The sequence below is a fragment of the Rhinolophus hipposideros genome, assembly GCF_964194185.1.
Source record: "Rhinolophus hipposideros genome assembly, chromosome: 4".
NCBI lineage: Eukaryota > Metazoa > Chordata > Mammalia > Chiroptera > Rhinolophidae > Rhinolophus > Rhinolophus hipposideros.
The window spans coordinates 98,828,555-98,845,197 of NC_138050.1; the positions used below are offsets into that span (position 1 = coordinate 98,828,555).

Consider the following 16,643-nt stretch of genomic DNA (forward strand, 5'->3'; position numbering starts at 1 on the left):
ACTTCCTCAGTCACATGCTTGGACTGAAATGGTGCATGACTACGGGGCTACTCACATCTTCTCATCTGCTTGAAAAAACAGCCCCGGGTTATAAATATTAATTAACCGCATACTTAAAACTGTATTCCTTCAAGCAACTATGACCATCACTCGTCATATACACTAAAAGAAAATTTGTCTTGGTAGTATATCCTCTAGAACTTTTCAAAGTACTCTGAAATAATTATTTAAGGTGTTTAAATGTCATTTTACAGAAAAACAGGCTTCACCCCCAAAAGTATTACTTACTTGTTACCACATCAAAGAGAAGGATAAGATTCTTTCTAAATGAATTAACAAGTACCTAAAACATAAGATCACAATTACATCTAAATTTTTATATTAATAAAGTTTCTCCTACTATCTTTGAAAGAAATAATTGCTGCTACAAATGAAGAAATCTAGCAATACAATTATTAAAATCCAATTCTTTCTGGGTCTCATACCTGTTGTTCATCGTCCATGACGTTACTAGCAAATTCAAATACCAGGTCGTTCTGTTGGACAACAGCAGCCATAATAAAGCATTCCCCTTAGATCCACATGAGAAAAACTCCACAGGTTCAAGTATCAGGCAGAAGAATCCAGTGACAAGTCGGGTAAAAATCCCTTAGCCAAGTCTGTGAAGTTACTGTACGCCCAGGGTTTCTTTAGGGAAGGTGCTTCAAATTTTCTTGGCTCACTGATAATTCTGTTCAAACTGAGGCAATTTTTCCGAAATGTTTCTTCTCTAGAACTTCTTGGCCTGAAAAACAAAAGCTTAAGTTAGTTACGAAAAAGCAATCATACCCATTTAGAATATAACGACTGATACCAAGGGCACTGTCTCCAATCAACATGGCTAATGAACACAGGCTTTTTTTCCCCCCAAGTTATATATTTTCTTTGAAGATTTCATTACAGCTAAGATAAAATCACCTCTCATTGCCGAAAATGAAGCCATTCTCCCCCCCCACCTCCACCCCCAGTTAAAGTGCCCTAAAATACCATTAAAGTACCAAATATTAAAAAATATACATATATCCACCCAGCAGTAACGAGGTTTACAGTTGCAATAAAGGACATAAGAACAATTTTCTTCTCTCCACTAACCCAGCAAACCACCTACATAGCAAAAGCTACTCCGTGAGAGATTTTGTCGTGTATATTTTTGCCTCAACAAAAACATTCAGACAGTATCCCTGGTAGGCCTAATATACATAAGGATCTAAAATCTATCTAAAATACTTAAAGTTTAGTAAGTACTATTTTAAGAGCTTTTAAAAATAAGCAGAAATTAAAGCCCACTCTTTCTACTCTTTACAAAGTTTTCTGATAAGCAGAAGGCTTTACCATGCGTAAGCCTGTCTTCAGTGGCTTCGTTTTTAATGCACTGAAATGTATCCTTATCTCTAGCACAGGCCTGCGAGCAACAGGAAGGAAACAGCACTTGACCACGTCATGGCAAATTAGAACATGCAAAGAACTGCACTTTACAACAGGAGAAAAACAGAAGCACAACTTAAGAGTGAAAACAATTTCACAGTGGAGGGAGAAATGCTTAAAAAGTACTTCCCAAAGATGTATGCCTTTAAAAAAAAAACAAAAAAAAAACCTGCCACTACTAACAAAAGGAAAACTTAATTTAAAAGTTTATCTTAATTTTATTAAATATTGCATCACATGGTTACGGTCATAAATGTGAATTAAAAGAAAAAGATATAAAAATAATCACATAAATAGCATCTAGTTCTTTCAAACAGCATTTACAATTTAATTTTAAAAAGAGTTCAGGAATGAAGCTGGGCTGGTAAGTGAGTTTCTCTGAAACGTTAAATCCAGCTCCTATGTGCTAGCCAAATCATATACTCAGTGTTTTAATTTCAGTAAAGACAATTAAGTCCCTATATATTCTGGTCTCCAGGAGTCATCGTGGATGACTGATTTCCCTAACTGGAAATCAAAATAAAGTAAGGGTTAATAATTCAGTTCAAGTGATATTTCTACTCACTAAATTCTAACCCAGCTGTTTCCCACACTCATCCATCCACCCCACCCTGCTCAGTGCATAATGAGTTAACTCCAACACTGCATATTTTTAGCACATTTGGGTAGATTTTGAGCAATGTACCATATCTAGAGGGAAAGAAAAAAGTGCTTTGACCTAAATTGATCATAGACAGACATGTAAATGTAAGACATACATATGACCTTGAACAACGTTACTTATCATCTTTTGCTTTAAATTATCACCCGACCCAATTCTTCTGTGCTAGGTTTGCCTTCCTGTGGCCCTCCCCACTAACTACATTAGGTCCTGCCTCCCTTAGCAACTCCTATTATTCCCATTCCAGGAATACCTCTCCTACCTCTGAGCATCCATTCACAGCTTTTCCATTCTTCAATCCTCAACTCAAACACCCTTTCTTTCATAAAGGCTCCCAACCGCTCTGCCTGGACCTATACGAACCTACAAACATACGGATGGACCACACCACAAAGTGGGCACTCACCTTACACTGTCTCACATCTGAAAATTATGTCCCCCTAATACAACTGGATAAATGTTTGAGGGCCTATTATTCGCAAAGCAATGCGCCAGGCACAGAAATAATTAGAGCAAAGCCTCTCTGTTAAGTAACCATTGTATGAAATTTCTGCTGCACCTCCCAAACCTGTGTGCTCATAGTAATAATGAGAATTACATGAATGACAGATTTTTTTTAAAAAATCTATCATTAGATATTTCAGCTATGTCTACATACATGCTTTATAGAGAATGACTGGTACTTTTTTTGTTTTAGAGAATTTTATAAGAATTTATGTGAGCCAAACTGATGACATAGGCCAGGGGGCAAGATCTCAAATCTGCAGAAGTACTCTGACTGCAGTACTTTTCATAATGAGGAAACCATTATCCTGAACTTGGAAAACCACAGTAAGAAAGTACAACCAGAATCAAGGGATGTCTCCTGATACAAAAGTTTCTCTATAAAAGGTTAAATTCCAAAAAAACTATTTCAAAATCTGATTGTTCGCAAATACAAAGTGACATTGTACCAATGACCAACGTGAACACATCTATGGAAAGTTAAGTTTCACTTTCTTTTCCACTGCAATCACGGACCTTTTCTAATATTTCCACATTGCTATTAATATTATGCTTTAACAAATGTAGTTTTTTAAATCTCAAAAATAAGGAGAGGCAATTAATGTGCTCAGACCCTACCAGACACACTAATAATTAGCAGCAATAAACCCAAACTGCAATGACTGCCCATTTCACGAAGCCATTTGTTACCACTGAAAGACACCCCTTTACTCCAGTGGGTAGCTTGTGTTCATTTCTATAGAGAAATTCCTAACTGAAAATGTGTCAGTAAAGAAAAGCTCTTATTTTATTGGCTTAATTAGGCTTCTGACTGTGGTCTTGTTTCACTCTTTCCCCTTTTTGCTCTTTCTCTTCTGAGGAGTTATACAACCTATGGCACCAAAGTTGTTGCTGGGAAGGAATTTTCTAATTCCAGATCCAGAGGTACCACCTATACATACAAGAGGTACTCAAATAACAAAGCCCCATGTATTAAAATTTTTCAGTGATAGATGAGACTAAACATCTAAATCAAGTTCAATTTTTCATGAGTTAATTGAGTCTCTGTGTCCAAGGGCTCACAGTCTGCAAGCAAAACAGAACTACAACCAGCATCCATCTCCTAAATCAGGACACTGTTCATGAGTAATGTACAGCCTGGCCTCCAAACCTACTCTAATCTGTTGTGCTGTCATAGTTTAGAACAGAGATTTCTAAGTAAATACATATATCAACTTGGGGAAAAAATAAATCTCTGTCTGTAGTTCAGCTCCTGCTCTCCAAGTCAACTCGCTAAACTATTAGCTAAGTCGACCTCAGTGCCTCTCAAAGGGAATGTGTCTAAAACATGTCTGGAACGGAACTTACCATTTTATTCCTCAAAACTGCTCTATTGTGGAAAAATATGGGTACTCAGATTGAGGAGAGAAAAGGCTTCTGCTTTAACAAACTATAAGGTTTTATTAGCTATATATATTATATGCAAAAATACTGTGCTATCTTAATAGTTTTCAAATATATTTCATTTTTAAAGTGTCACTTCTTAGTCTTTAGAAAGAACAAGGGAAAAGATAAGTGAAAATTGTTCACTCAACACAAAGACATAAACAGTTAACTCACGTGCAGTTTTGAGAGGGCATCTAGTTGGGCATCTACCAAATTATAAAATCTTCCCTCCCTGGCTCTCGCATCTTTCAGCTGGGCCAGGACCGTATTCTTGCTCTTCAAGGAAATAACGCCAGAGGAATGTCTCAGCAATAAGCTTCCTAACTTCTTCTCACCCAAATAAGCTTCAGATTTAAGGTGAACTAGTAAAGCAAACAAAACAAGAGCACAGGCTCTGGAGTCAGACCACTGGGGTTTGAACTTTCTGCACTGTGACCTTAGACAAGTAATTTCCTTAGTGTCAGCCCTCTCTTTTTGCAAAATAGGTGTGAGCCACAGTTTCCTCATTCTGTAAAATGGGTATAATAAATAACACCAAAATCTAGGGTTGTTGTGAAGATGAGTTGCAAAATGCATGTGCAGAATGCCTGGCACATAAATTTTACTTAATAAACATTAGCTTCATTATAGTGTAAGTATAGCGCCAGAGATACGTAACAGGTGCATGCCAGGTAACTAATGATTCCTTAAGTCTCATCTCCACACTCCTTGGGAGTCTCCTTTACCACAGCTCTTTGCCAGACGCCAACAAAGAACACCAGAACCCATTATCAACAAAAGTATAATTCTATTCCAGTGCCTAAAAATCTGACAACAGTTTGATAAATCCAGTTGCTTCAAGGCTGCACTCTATCTGGCAAGCTTCTCTTAACACAGAGCTCCATGATGCCCCACTCCACACAAAATGAATTTACTGGCTGTAAACACAAAACCCTCAGCCATAGTACTGGCTACTACAACCAATTCAAGCGCTTAATTTGTGTTTAATTTATTATAAAAGATTTCAGGTATAAAAACATATTATAGCAAAATCAATTTTTAATACTTCTCACAGTTGCTTTCTTAATCCCCACTGCATACAAATTTAAGTTTCCTTCAAAAGGGTTTTAAACACAGGGTCTAAAAACCCATTAATTCATAACAATATTTTTTTAAAAATCACTGCTACCCTTTGGAAGCGACTAGGCCACCAACTCATTACACTCAATAGGAAAACTGATAAATAAAAGCAAACAATCGAACAAACAAAAAAGCAAAAAATGTTTCAGATAAGATAATTCTGGCCCAAAGAAAGTAAAATCCATCAGCTTAGAGCTACAGGGCGAATGAATGACTGGCTTTAATTTGAATGACTACCGCTAATGAAGTATGAAGTCAGTGTTTGTGTATTTATAGGGTTGGGGGTATCTAGAGAACTGGAATTTTGTAGTAAACTCCAGATGTGAAGTACCTGAAGAAAGTATTTTTTACATGAAGCGATAACCTAATAAATGACGTTTCTCAACAAATAGACATACCTATCATAAGAAAAGCAGGTATATTTGGAAAAAGTTACATTAGAAGAAATACAACAGAAATTTTAAAAAAAAAAACAGAATAAGGAAAGTGAGAGAAAAGATGCTGTGTAAATTAGAAATGAGAAGCAAACAGTAAACCCATAAACTATAATGACTGGAATTCTTGTATAAATAGACCATAGGTAGGCCTTTTCATTTTTTTCTAATATGGTAGAATGCTTTAAATTACCTACCAGCCTAAATGAAAATAATAAATCAGTGGTATCAAAATAAATTCGGTACCATCTTCCAAGGGCCTGCCCATTCTCAACCTGAAAGTACAGAATCACGATTTTGAAGGTAAAAAGATCTAAGGGTTACTTAGAACAATGCATTCACTGAACAGCTAAAGAATCTGGACTAGAGCGCTCTGACTTGTCCAAGGGCACAGACAGTTAATGGCAACGAAACCAAGAAAGGCCCAGCTTCCCAGCCCAATTCTATACTCATGCTCCTATATCTACATTAATAGAACTTCATTAGTGCTTTTCTTTAGCAGAATACCTGGAAAAATATGAAATCCCTCACACAAATGTAGCAAAGGTCTCGCCTCTATTTCATGCCACCTTCTGATGCCGGTTAAATCATTTTCAATCATATTTTTACCTGGAACAACTGAAGCAGACAAGTTTGTAGATTTTTCTATTATTGCTTTAAATCCTAAAGTTTTACTATTATTGTTCTTTCCCCAAGCTCTAGCATATCATACCATCTTGCTTTACATCTTCACTTAACCTAAAAAGTGAAAAGGAAACTTTTAAAATATTTTTTTAATTTTTCAATTTGTTGACATACAATATTGTATTAGTTTCAGATATCCAACACAGTGATTAGACATTTATATAACTTATGAAGTGATCACCCCAATAAGTCTAGTACCCATCTGACACCATACACAGTTATTACAACATTATTGACTCCATTCCCTGTGCTGTACTTTACGTCCCATGACTATATTGTAACTCCCAGTCTGTATTTTTAATCCCTTCACTTTTCTCACCCAGCCTCCCAAACCCCTTCCATCTGGCAACCATCAAAATGTTCTTGAGTTTGTTTTATCTGTTCATTTATTTTGTTTTTTTTAGATTCCACATGTAAGTATTGGAATTTGTGGCATTTGTCTTTCTCTGTCTGACCTATTTCACTGAGCACAATACCCTCAGGTCCATCCATGTTGTTGCAGATGGCAAGATTCCATCTTTCCTTACGGCTGAGTAACATCCCATTGTGCACATGCGCCATCTCTTTTCCATCCCTTCGTCTATGGATGGGCACTTCGGCTGCTTCCATATCTTGGCCACTGTAAACAATGCTGCAGTGAACATATGGATGCTTGTCTTTTTGAACTAGTGTTTTGGATTTCTTCAGATAAATACCCAGAAATGGTACTGCCAGGTCGAACAAGAAACATTATTAGGCCTTTAATAAAGCTACCACAACTACATAACTCATTAAAATACTTTTAAAAAAATTTTAGTGACATTTTTCTTGCTAGTTATTTTTTAAATACAGCTTTCCTGTCACTTACATTGAAAACTGTGGATATGGACAAAATGGTAACAAACCCACGTGTAGTTACAGTTAACCAGATTTGAACCTCCCCAAACAAGGGTAGTTAGTCTCTCAATTCCTGCTGGATAAGGAAACAAACAAAAACAATGACACCAGGTGTAAAGTAAGTCTCACTATACAGCCTTCTGTGTAATTCATGTACTCCATACACGAAATAGAAGGGGAAAAAAATACAAGCTAATGTCACAAGAGAAACAAATCATTCCCCACTGCATTCAGAGTTCTCATAACTTAATTGAAAAAGAGAATATTTCTATACACCAACCTTTATATTATTTCAAATATTCAAGAAATTTAAGAAAAATTTTAAAATATATTCTTGGAATCCATCTATTACCAGCAGTATCTTTTAAGTAGCTGCCCAGCTTTAGGCATCTTCATTGCAAGTGGGGGTGGGGGAAGTAGGGGAAGTGAAGTATCTAGACCTTTTTCAAAAGCAGTTTAAATTTCGTGTGAATGAAGGACAAACTGACTTTTTTTTTTTTTTTTTTTAAATAGGAAGTCTCAGAGTCAGGCTTCTGGTGACACATGCAGAGTTGAAGCAGGCCTTTTGGAAACCTGAATAAGCTCACCTTAGTTTCAACCATGTTAAGGTAAAAAAAAAAAAAAAGAAAAAGAAAAAACACCCCACAAAATCAATATGATCAAGCCAAATGAAACAGGCCAACTTCTCTCTATGCTTTCACCTTTTTGCTGACACTCAGATGAACAGTTCCAGGACTCGGAGGGCAGGCAGGCTGCAATAACTCACCACCCAGACCTGAAATTCCAGTTCTTTCACATCGTTCTCCACTTTCCATCGTTGGCCACTTGGGTCTACCTGGTGTCAGATTACACTCTGGCAGCATTTATAGCACCTTGCAAAACAGCCAAACAGATCACATACCTAGACCTGTCCATACCTGTGGTCTCAAGATTAACCCTTTTCCTGAACATGTTCTGAAAACAAGAGAACTTAAAACCAAAGAGAAAAACCCAACAGTAATCAGATACTGCTTTAATTTTGACCATGAAAAAAGTTCAACTTCTTTCTTCTTCAAAAAGACTGAAAGTGATAATTATCAAAATGTCATTAATTGGTGCCTTTTATTATGCAAATAAACTAAATGAAGAGATTTTCTTCTCCCCAGCACCCTAAATCTGAACTCTGACAAAAAAACACACCTATCCAGGAAACACAAACATGCCAAAATGTGCTTATCAACAAAACCGGTTCGGGTAGTTAAAAAATTTCTATAACAAACAAGAATCAACTTGCAAGGAAATTCTGTTTCATTTCTGTGGTCCTTTATTCCCCTTTTGAATATTTTTGTCTTCTTAGAAGACATGGTGTAATGGTTCCCCCCTCTGAGAACAGAGCTGATTCTGCTCAGTAACAGTGTTTCACTCTGGCCTGGACTGAAGGGGAAAAGCTAGGGATATGTTGGAAAGTCCCCCAGGATATTTTGCTACATGGCACACCTCCCCCCACCTCTAACTCCCACATTGCACAATACTCTTCTAGAAGAAACTGTATTTTGTCATAAGAAGTTCCACTCTTAAGAGACATACCATCAGCTGAAAGCAAAATAGAAAGCTTATGTAAATAGCTTAATAGCCATGGATTGCATTATTAGGTGACAGCAACCCACACACGTATTCAATTCAACTGATGGGTCCCTACTACTGAGTTTCCCAGAAAATAAGACCTAGCTGGACAATCAGCTCTAATGCGTCTGCCTTTTGGAGCAAAAAATTAATATAAGACCTGGTATTATATTGTTATATTATACTATAGTATATTATAGTATAGTATAGTATAGTATATTAGATTATACCCAGTCTTATAGCAAAATAAGACTAGGTCTTATATTAAGTTTTGCTCCAAAGACGCATGAGAGCTGATAGTTCTCCGAGGTCTTATTTTCGGGGAAACATGGTACCTTTATTTACCCTCGTTCTCTTCCAGTGGTTCTTCACCCTGCAGGTAATGTAATTTACAAAAATGAAAATATGATCAACTTACTTCTCTACTTAAACTAATCAGTGGCTTCTACTACACGTAGGAAGAACTTCCAATCCATTAACAGGCCTTCAGTGGCTCTTCATGAAGCCACAGAAAAGGAGGAAAAAAACATGGTCAGTTTGTAAACCAGGATCTGAGGACGTGGACTGGAAGTGGATGGGAAGCTTCTATGCATCAAGCTTAAAAGTATACCCGTCGCCATGTCACCACTCTCCACAGGACTGGCTAGTCCCTCGTGGCCTTGCACCCCACCCCAGAGCCCTGTATGTACTACCCTTTCCCAGATCCAGCCTGCACTCATGGCCATGTTCAATCCAGACCTCTCCGTGTATTCTTGGATAATCACATCTTTCCTAAGTGATCACAGAACCTCTTCTGAATCACAGGCGGACCCGATTTAAGGATATAAACACCAGAGAAGCAAAGTATTTTCACTTTTTCCCATGTCACCAACAAGGTTGATGGACTTGAAGATTCCTGTTCCCCAAATGTGAGAAGAACCCTGACACCCTACTGTTTTCACAGTGTACCCCTTTTTTCCTTTGAATTATAGAAAACTACTTTAAAGTTTTCAAACAATTTCTGGTACTTAGTGTTAAAGTCCTTAAAACAGGATTTTTCCCCAAATCGTCTTCATGTCTGTCTGGCACTCACCTAAAATTCTAAACTCAAGGCACCAAAAAACTAGAAGCAGCAAAACCACAAGATGAGAAATGAAAACGAGAAGTAGGAAGCATGGGTTTAGTGTTGGAATATACATACTAAAATACAGATATGTGATATTTATAAATTATACATGTAATTTTATATTTTCCTACTGTACAAATCTTAGAAGCAAACTTTAAGTACTATTCATAAGTAATATGAAGATTTATAATGCACAATAGTTAAAATTTTAGGCCTTCCATTTTTCATAATGTAATTTCTCAATCAACTTTTAAATCATTTGAATCTATTTCAGTTGCTGCTAACTAAAAAGTGCTACAAGAACCCTTACAGAAAACAGTTTTATCATACTTATTGGATGTATACCCAGAGCTAATCAAAAAATCCCACAGGATCCATTTTCAAAAGTAAGCCATGCTTCTACTCTGATTGACTTGGTGGTAAAAAGTTGATGAATTAAAAAAAAAAAAAGTTGATGAATATTTACTGAACTTTCCCTAAGCTCAGGACTATGATAAAAACAAAGAGATAGGACTGGCCAGTTGGCTCAGTTGGTTTGAGTGCTCGCAACACAGGTCACCGGTTCGATTCCCACATGGGCCAGTGAGCTGCGCCCTCCACAACTAGATTGAAAACGACTTGACTTGGAACTGGTGGGTCCTAGAAAAACACACTGTTCCCCAATATTCCCCAATTTAAAAAAAACAGATAATGTGTGGCCTTGTTCCCTTGAGGCTTACAGTCTAGTTAAGGAAACAAGACCAAGAGACAATTGATCACTAAAAGGTAATATTTAATTAAATGCTAATAAAGCTGGTCAGTCTTGCAGCATTCCAGAAGAGATGGTCAAACGGGTTAAGGAAACACTTCATAGGCAACGAAGGACTGAATCTCAACCTTAAAGGTACAATGTGGAGAGACTACAGGGAAAGAAAACGATGGCAGAATACTGTGTGTGTGTGTGTGTGTGTGTGTGTGTGTGTGTCTGTCTGTCTGTCTGTGTGCGTGTGTGTGTACACTGACACAGAAAAGTACAGAGAATCAAAACTAACCAAAGTAAGTTTGGAGATAGTTAACAGAGTTGACAATGGCAAATAGAGAAAATGTAGTTAAATAAGTAAAGCAAAACCAAACTCTGGAGGTACTTGAAAGTCAGGTAGTGGAATTTAGGCTGGATTTGGGAAGAAGTGGAGAAGATCCTGGAGGTTTTTCAACTCAGGTTGCGACAGAGTGGTCCCTATGGTTACAAAACCCAGTGCAAGTCACACACGTGGGCTCTGGTAATGGCCACGACCATCAAGAATGATGAGGAAAGCTAAAGCAAACATTCCATAGCTTGCCGGCTACACTGACAGCTTCCAGCCCCCAGTGTATACAGTGCCCTCCTTAAATTCTTCAGTAATTACTTACAATAGACATTCTCCAACAATGGTTTTCATACTGCCCAAGCTGTGGGAAATTATTTAAAACAAACGAAAATCACTTAACTAATTTACTTCAAGTTTTTGTTTTTCACCTGAGGACTGGAAGAGGAGAAAAACAGGAAAACAAGATTTTCAAAAAGATATGACTGATTATCATATAACCTTTCATACAAGTTATTCAATTGAACATCAAAACTGCCCTATCCTTTTGGATACTAGTGAAACTCTGAAATATGTGAACTTGTTGCATCTATGGATAATTGTATCTGGTCATTTAGTATTAAAGATTTTGAAAAGATAATGCTGATTTACTCAATGAGAAAGGTGTGATATCCATGACAGAGCCAAGTTTCTTAGACAACAGACTGCTAGCACCAACATTCAAGGAATCTTTCTTCTACAGTGAGAGATGAAAACGTCTCGTTGCCCAATTAAGGCTGCTTTACGCCTGGCTCTGTATTAGATGTATTTTCTGCTTTATGGCTTTGCGTCACTATTGGAAAATTCAAGAATTCAAATTTATCTTAATAACAAGCACTTCCTAGATTTTTAAAAAACGTTTAGCATAAAGACACATCCAGGAATTGTACAATAGCATGATAAGGTTCATTTACATTATCATTTGTTAGTAATAACTAATGTTTAATAAGTTCTTTACAATTTTCAAAGCAAAACATATATACTACTTCATTTAATTCTTAAACATTTCTAATACCACTGGTGTTTTTATACAGATACAAAAAACCATGACACGTATCCTCAAGAAGCTTAAGAAAGAGATAAGTTAGAGAATCAATATGTGGAAGACAGCAATAGCTACCACCTCCGTGTGCCAGGCCTATGCTAAGAACTTCACTGTATCTGTCATTTAGTCTTCACAGTGGTAATATACACCTCGCTTTACATACACGAGGATACGATGGAAAGAGACGACCAAATAAGGGCAAGGACTTCATCAAGGTCACCATCATACTCCCACGCCTTACACAGCGGGTCCATGACAAGTATGTGTCATACTCAAGGTGTTCAGAGAGTCTGGACATGTGTGTCTGACAGACTTCAGCTCATGCTCATTCATCCATTCATCCATTCAGCCAATTTCCGCTCAGTACCCCCAATATGCCACTCTCGGTGCAGGAATACAGCAGTGAACAAACAGACCCCAAGTTCTGGCATCTTGGGGCTTCTAATCTAGTACTCCTAATCAGAACATTATGTTCCCTTCCAAACATTCTGCACTAAAAATGTGGGACTGTCAGGCAATACAGGCTGAACAGAAACTTCCACCGGTCTCCTTCCACATCTGTCTTCCACGACCTCCCAACCCCCCACAACTGGACACAGAGGTGTGACCTCTCCTGCTGTAAGTAGAGGGTAAGAGTGGTAGGAGAAACGTTTTACCTTTCAGACAATCTGTAAGTACACAGGGAGAAGGGAGGGGAAAATCTAGAGGGGGCAACGGGGGTGGGAAGGGGGTGTCGATAAAGCTAAATGCAAAGGCAGACTTCTTCCAGGTAACCTCTATTTCACTAATTTTTAATTCAACTTGAAATGAATTGAAATTTAACAATAAAGTTCACTGAGATTAGAAAAAAGTGTCCCCTTTACATATAAAAACTTCAAGGAAGAAGAGAAAATTCTCCCCGCATTGTCTTTTATAGACTAGATGGCCTTCAGAAATCATACCAGTACTGTCTACATTCTTTTACTGATTTAACAAGCACTCACTGGAGACCTGTCTGCCAGACTACGGTGTGTGAGGGAGAAGGACAGGAGAGCGACAAGTGGCTAAGCCAGGCTTTCCATGGGCAATCAGTCTGTCCGGTGAGACAAACGCTCGTCACAGTAATGATATACGTGATGTAGCAGAAGGATACAAAGCTTATTCTCCCGTGCTATTCCATAACTATGTACTGTCTTCCATCTCGGAAGATTATAAACTACTCGAGGCAAGACGTAATTCTTTCCCGTATATTCATTATTAACATAATTTAAAAGAATAGTAAGAGTATATACTGCGTTAAAAGTCAAATTAGGCCCCATGATCAAAGGACATTTACGTTTGTGAATAAAAAATATTTACTTACTGAAATTCTTGACCAAAATGGTAAAAGATTAGTGTTTTCATATGTCTGTTTTAGGATTTTATAGAATTTTACACGATGTGCTCACTTGCCAGAACCAACTGGTGGGAGGCTAGGCTTCACTGAGTGTCATCAAAGTGACGCATACACATGTATTTTCTGATTCAAACACAGAAATACACCAACAAATGGTACAAAAACTGGAAGCCCCACAACACAAGTAAAAGGGCATTCAAAAACCCTATGAACTATTTTACACATGTCTAGACTAAATCAGGTTTTAATAAACAAAAGAGCTACTTAGATGGTTCTTTTGAAACACTTTAAAAAATGAAATTCATAATTTTTCCTTCAATCTTCAAAAAGCAGATTTGAATCCTTAGATTTGCCCTTTTTTATTTGATAATTTCAATTTAGGTTTTAAAAATTGTATCCTATATCAATTTTCAGCTGGAAAAACTGCTAATACATGAACTTTTTAAACACACACCTAGAAGAGGCAGGTCGAAACTAAAGTCCTACTTGCAAAAAATCTTGCTCTGTTGATAATTAGACTACAGTTTACAAGCCAAAACTCACTAAGATACATGAGACTTAAAAGAGACAAGAAAATAACATAGGCAAAAGCAAGAAGTGGTAAAGGAAATCATTCCTTCCACTCAGTGGAGAAATCAGAACTACAATGAAGATACAGATATTTCTCCAGATTAATCTAAAGACAAAACTAGATTTTTGATGCTCAGCAAACTAAGTCAGGTATTCTCAGCTCCATGTTTTAGGGGACCAATATATAATCACCACTTTTAATCAGGACAGAAACACTAATAATTTCACTAGGATACTTGATTTCTATAAATAGCAAAAACAAATCGGGGGAGGGCAGGAGCAGGAGAGAAATATTATAATGAAATTATCTTACAAATAAACCATAAAGTAATACTGTAGAAGAGCCACATTACAGTTCTTTAATCAGCTTGTTGATTTTAGAATGAAGAAATTCTGGCATGTGTTTAGTCATCCCACAAGTATTTTAAAATCTATTTTATGTTAGGTACTGGGTATACAAAAATAAAGTAGTTCACTGCCTAAAGAAACAAAAAAGTACGTAAACAGATAACTACAGAACAATGTAAATAAGTCAACCAAGTGATGAGGGAACAGAAACAAAGATATACCTGTGAGAGCCTGAGAAAATGTCTCAAGGAATTGACATGTGGGCCATTTCTTTAGGGATAACTAGCATCTATTTTTTCAAAGTAGAGAGTATGTGTGTGGGGCGGGGGGAAAAGGGAGGTGAGAGGGAATATACCAAGGTAAACCTGAAAACTTAAATCAGCAAAGAAGTGAAATAGCAATTTAATGAAAACAAACTTTTCCCTAAAAGGACACAGGACCTAGTATCAGAAGACTTGCATTCAAAACCCAGTTCTGCCATTTTCTGTTTTCTTAAGTAAACCCCTATGCCTTCCTTTCATCGTCCTAAAGTTGACCATAAAATGCTTTAAAAGTATTAAAGAATCTCGATACACAAAAACGCAAAAATAAAGTAATGCTTAGAACACTAAAATTTCAAGATCAAAATATTGGCTTATCATTTCCTACTGAATGCATGCCATATATACAAACAGCCAATCTTTCACGGCCTATAAAAATTTCTCAAATGTAAACCCATTGTGAACCATGTAAAAGTTCTATTTTCTATATAATTGTCGTCTATACAATCCATAGAATACAAAACAAGCCTACAACATCCCCAGAATCAACAAGTAACAAAAGTTTAATGAAAACAGCTTTATACTTAACTGTCTCCCTAATGGGAAAGTAAAGCAGCAACTGTACATCTGTGTCTCTGTTCCTCTCATCGTGGTTTAACTGACAGGAAGCAGAGAACAGATACGGCACACAAATGCCAAGTAGTTCCTGCCTTCTCTGCTACATCTTTATGTCTTGTTTTATAAATAGTCCAATAGTTTGTGAAAATGTATCAAAATATGGTAGCAGTAACATAACACGAATGGTGAAAAGTGTTTATGAAAACAGAGCAAATAAGGTATTTTGAGGTTGGGATCTGAGTTCATTATGTACACACACTCATTATTATAGTTTAATGAAGAATTGTTCTTAGTCCATACCTTCCAAATTAAGACCTGAAAACCACAATGGCTGAATTTAAAAAAAAAAGAAAAAGAAAAAAATCAAATGCCTGAACAATAGAATTAACCCTGAAACTATTTTTTATCCAGCTGGTTAGAGAAATAACACTTGACCACCTAGATATATGACACCCTCAAACCCCGCCCCTCCCCTCTTAAAAAAGATAAGTACCATTAAAAAAAGAGAAGAAAAAGCCTTCAAACAACTGACTCAAAACAAAGCAGTACAGATACCGTGTTTCCCGGGAAATAAGACCGAGCCAGACCATCAGCTCTAACGCGTCTTTTGGAGCAAAAATTAATATAAGACTTGGGTCTTATTTTAATATGAGACCCGGTCTTATATAATATAATATATAATATAATACCAGGTCTTACATTAATTTTTGCTCCAAAAGACACGTTAGAGCTGATGATCCAGCTCGGTCTTATTTTCGGGGAAACACAATAGCTTGCCTCTTCGATCTTTGGTCATTTTTTACCAGGGCTTCTTGTAAGCACCTCTTCGGATTATGTGTGCCCTCCCCCACAACCAAACGATCCCTGCCGTTGCCCACTTCCCAAAACTTGGCTCACTTTATTTACTCACTTATGTTCAACTATCAACCATACACAAACCAAATCAAACTCCATTCTCAAAAGATGAATAAGTCATGGGATGTAATGTACGGTATGGTGACTATAGTCAATAATATTGTAATAAATATTGAAAAGTTACTGAAGAGTAAATCTTAAAAGGTCTCATCATCACAAGAAAACAATTTTTGTAGCTTTGTATGGTGACAGAAGGTAAAGGTAGACTTATTGGGCTCATTTCCCAGTGTATACAAATATTGAATCATTAGGTTATACATTTAAAACTAGTATGTTACATGTCAATTATACGTCAATAAAAAATAAAAGTAAATTTAAAATTTTTTAATTAAAAAAACTTTCAAGATGAATTCTTACTACTTTAAGTCATTTTTTAAATGTATTTTTATTAGTTTCAGGTGTACATACTTGAAGTCATTTTAAGCAATCTTCCAAATTAATTACAATTAAAACAGAGGTGCTTGCTTTTCATCATGCCTAGCTGCCTCCCAAACTAATAATTCTTAAAAATCACTTCATCACTTATATGCCTCAG

The 16,643-nt window shown here is 36.7% G+C and overlaps 1 protein-coding gene across 8 annotated transcripts in view; it reads right to left on the reverse strand.

Annotated features, from left to right (window-relative positions):
- The window catches only part of ELF1 (E74 like ETS transcription factor 1), a 98,391-nt gene that overhangs the window by 45,008 nt on the left and 36,740 nt on the right, over positions 1–16,643 (reverse strand). For 6 of the 8 annotated variants that reach the window (XM_081046830.1, XM_081046832.1, XM_081046828.1 and 3 more), the window contains one exon: positions 486–784. In XM_081046830.1, coding sequence (XP_080902956.1) covers positions 486–557 — 72 coding nt within the window. In that variant the 5' untranslated portion in view covers positions 558–784. Of the gene's footprint in view, positions 1–485; positions 785–1,371; positions 1,414–4,228; positions 5,297–16,643 lie in introns of those variants that run through there. The other 2 variants (XM_081046831.1, XM_081046826.1) reach the window with 2 other exon arrangements.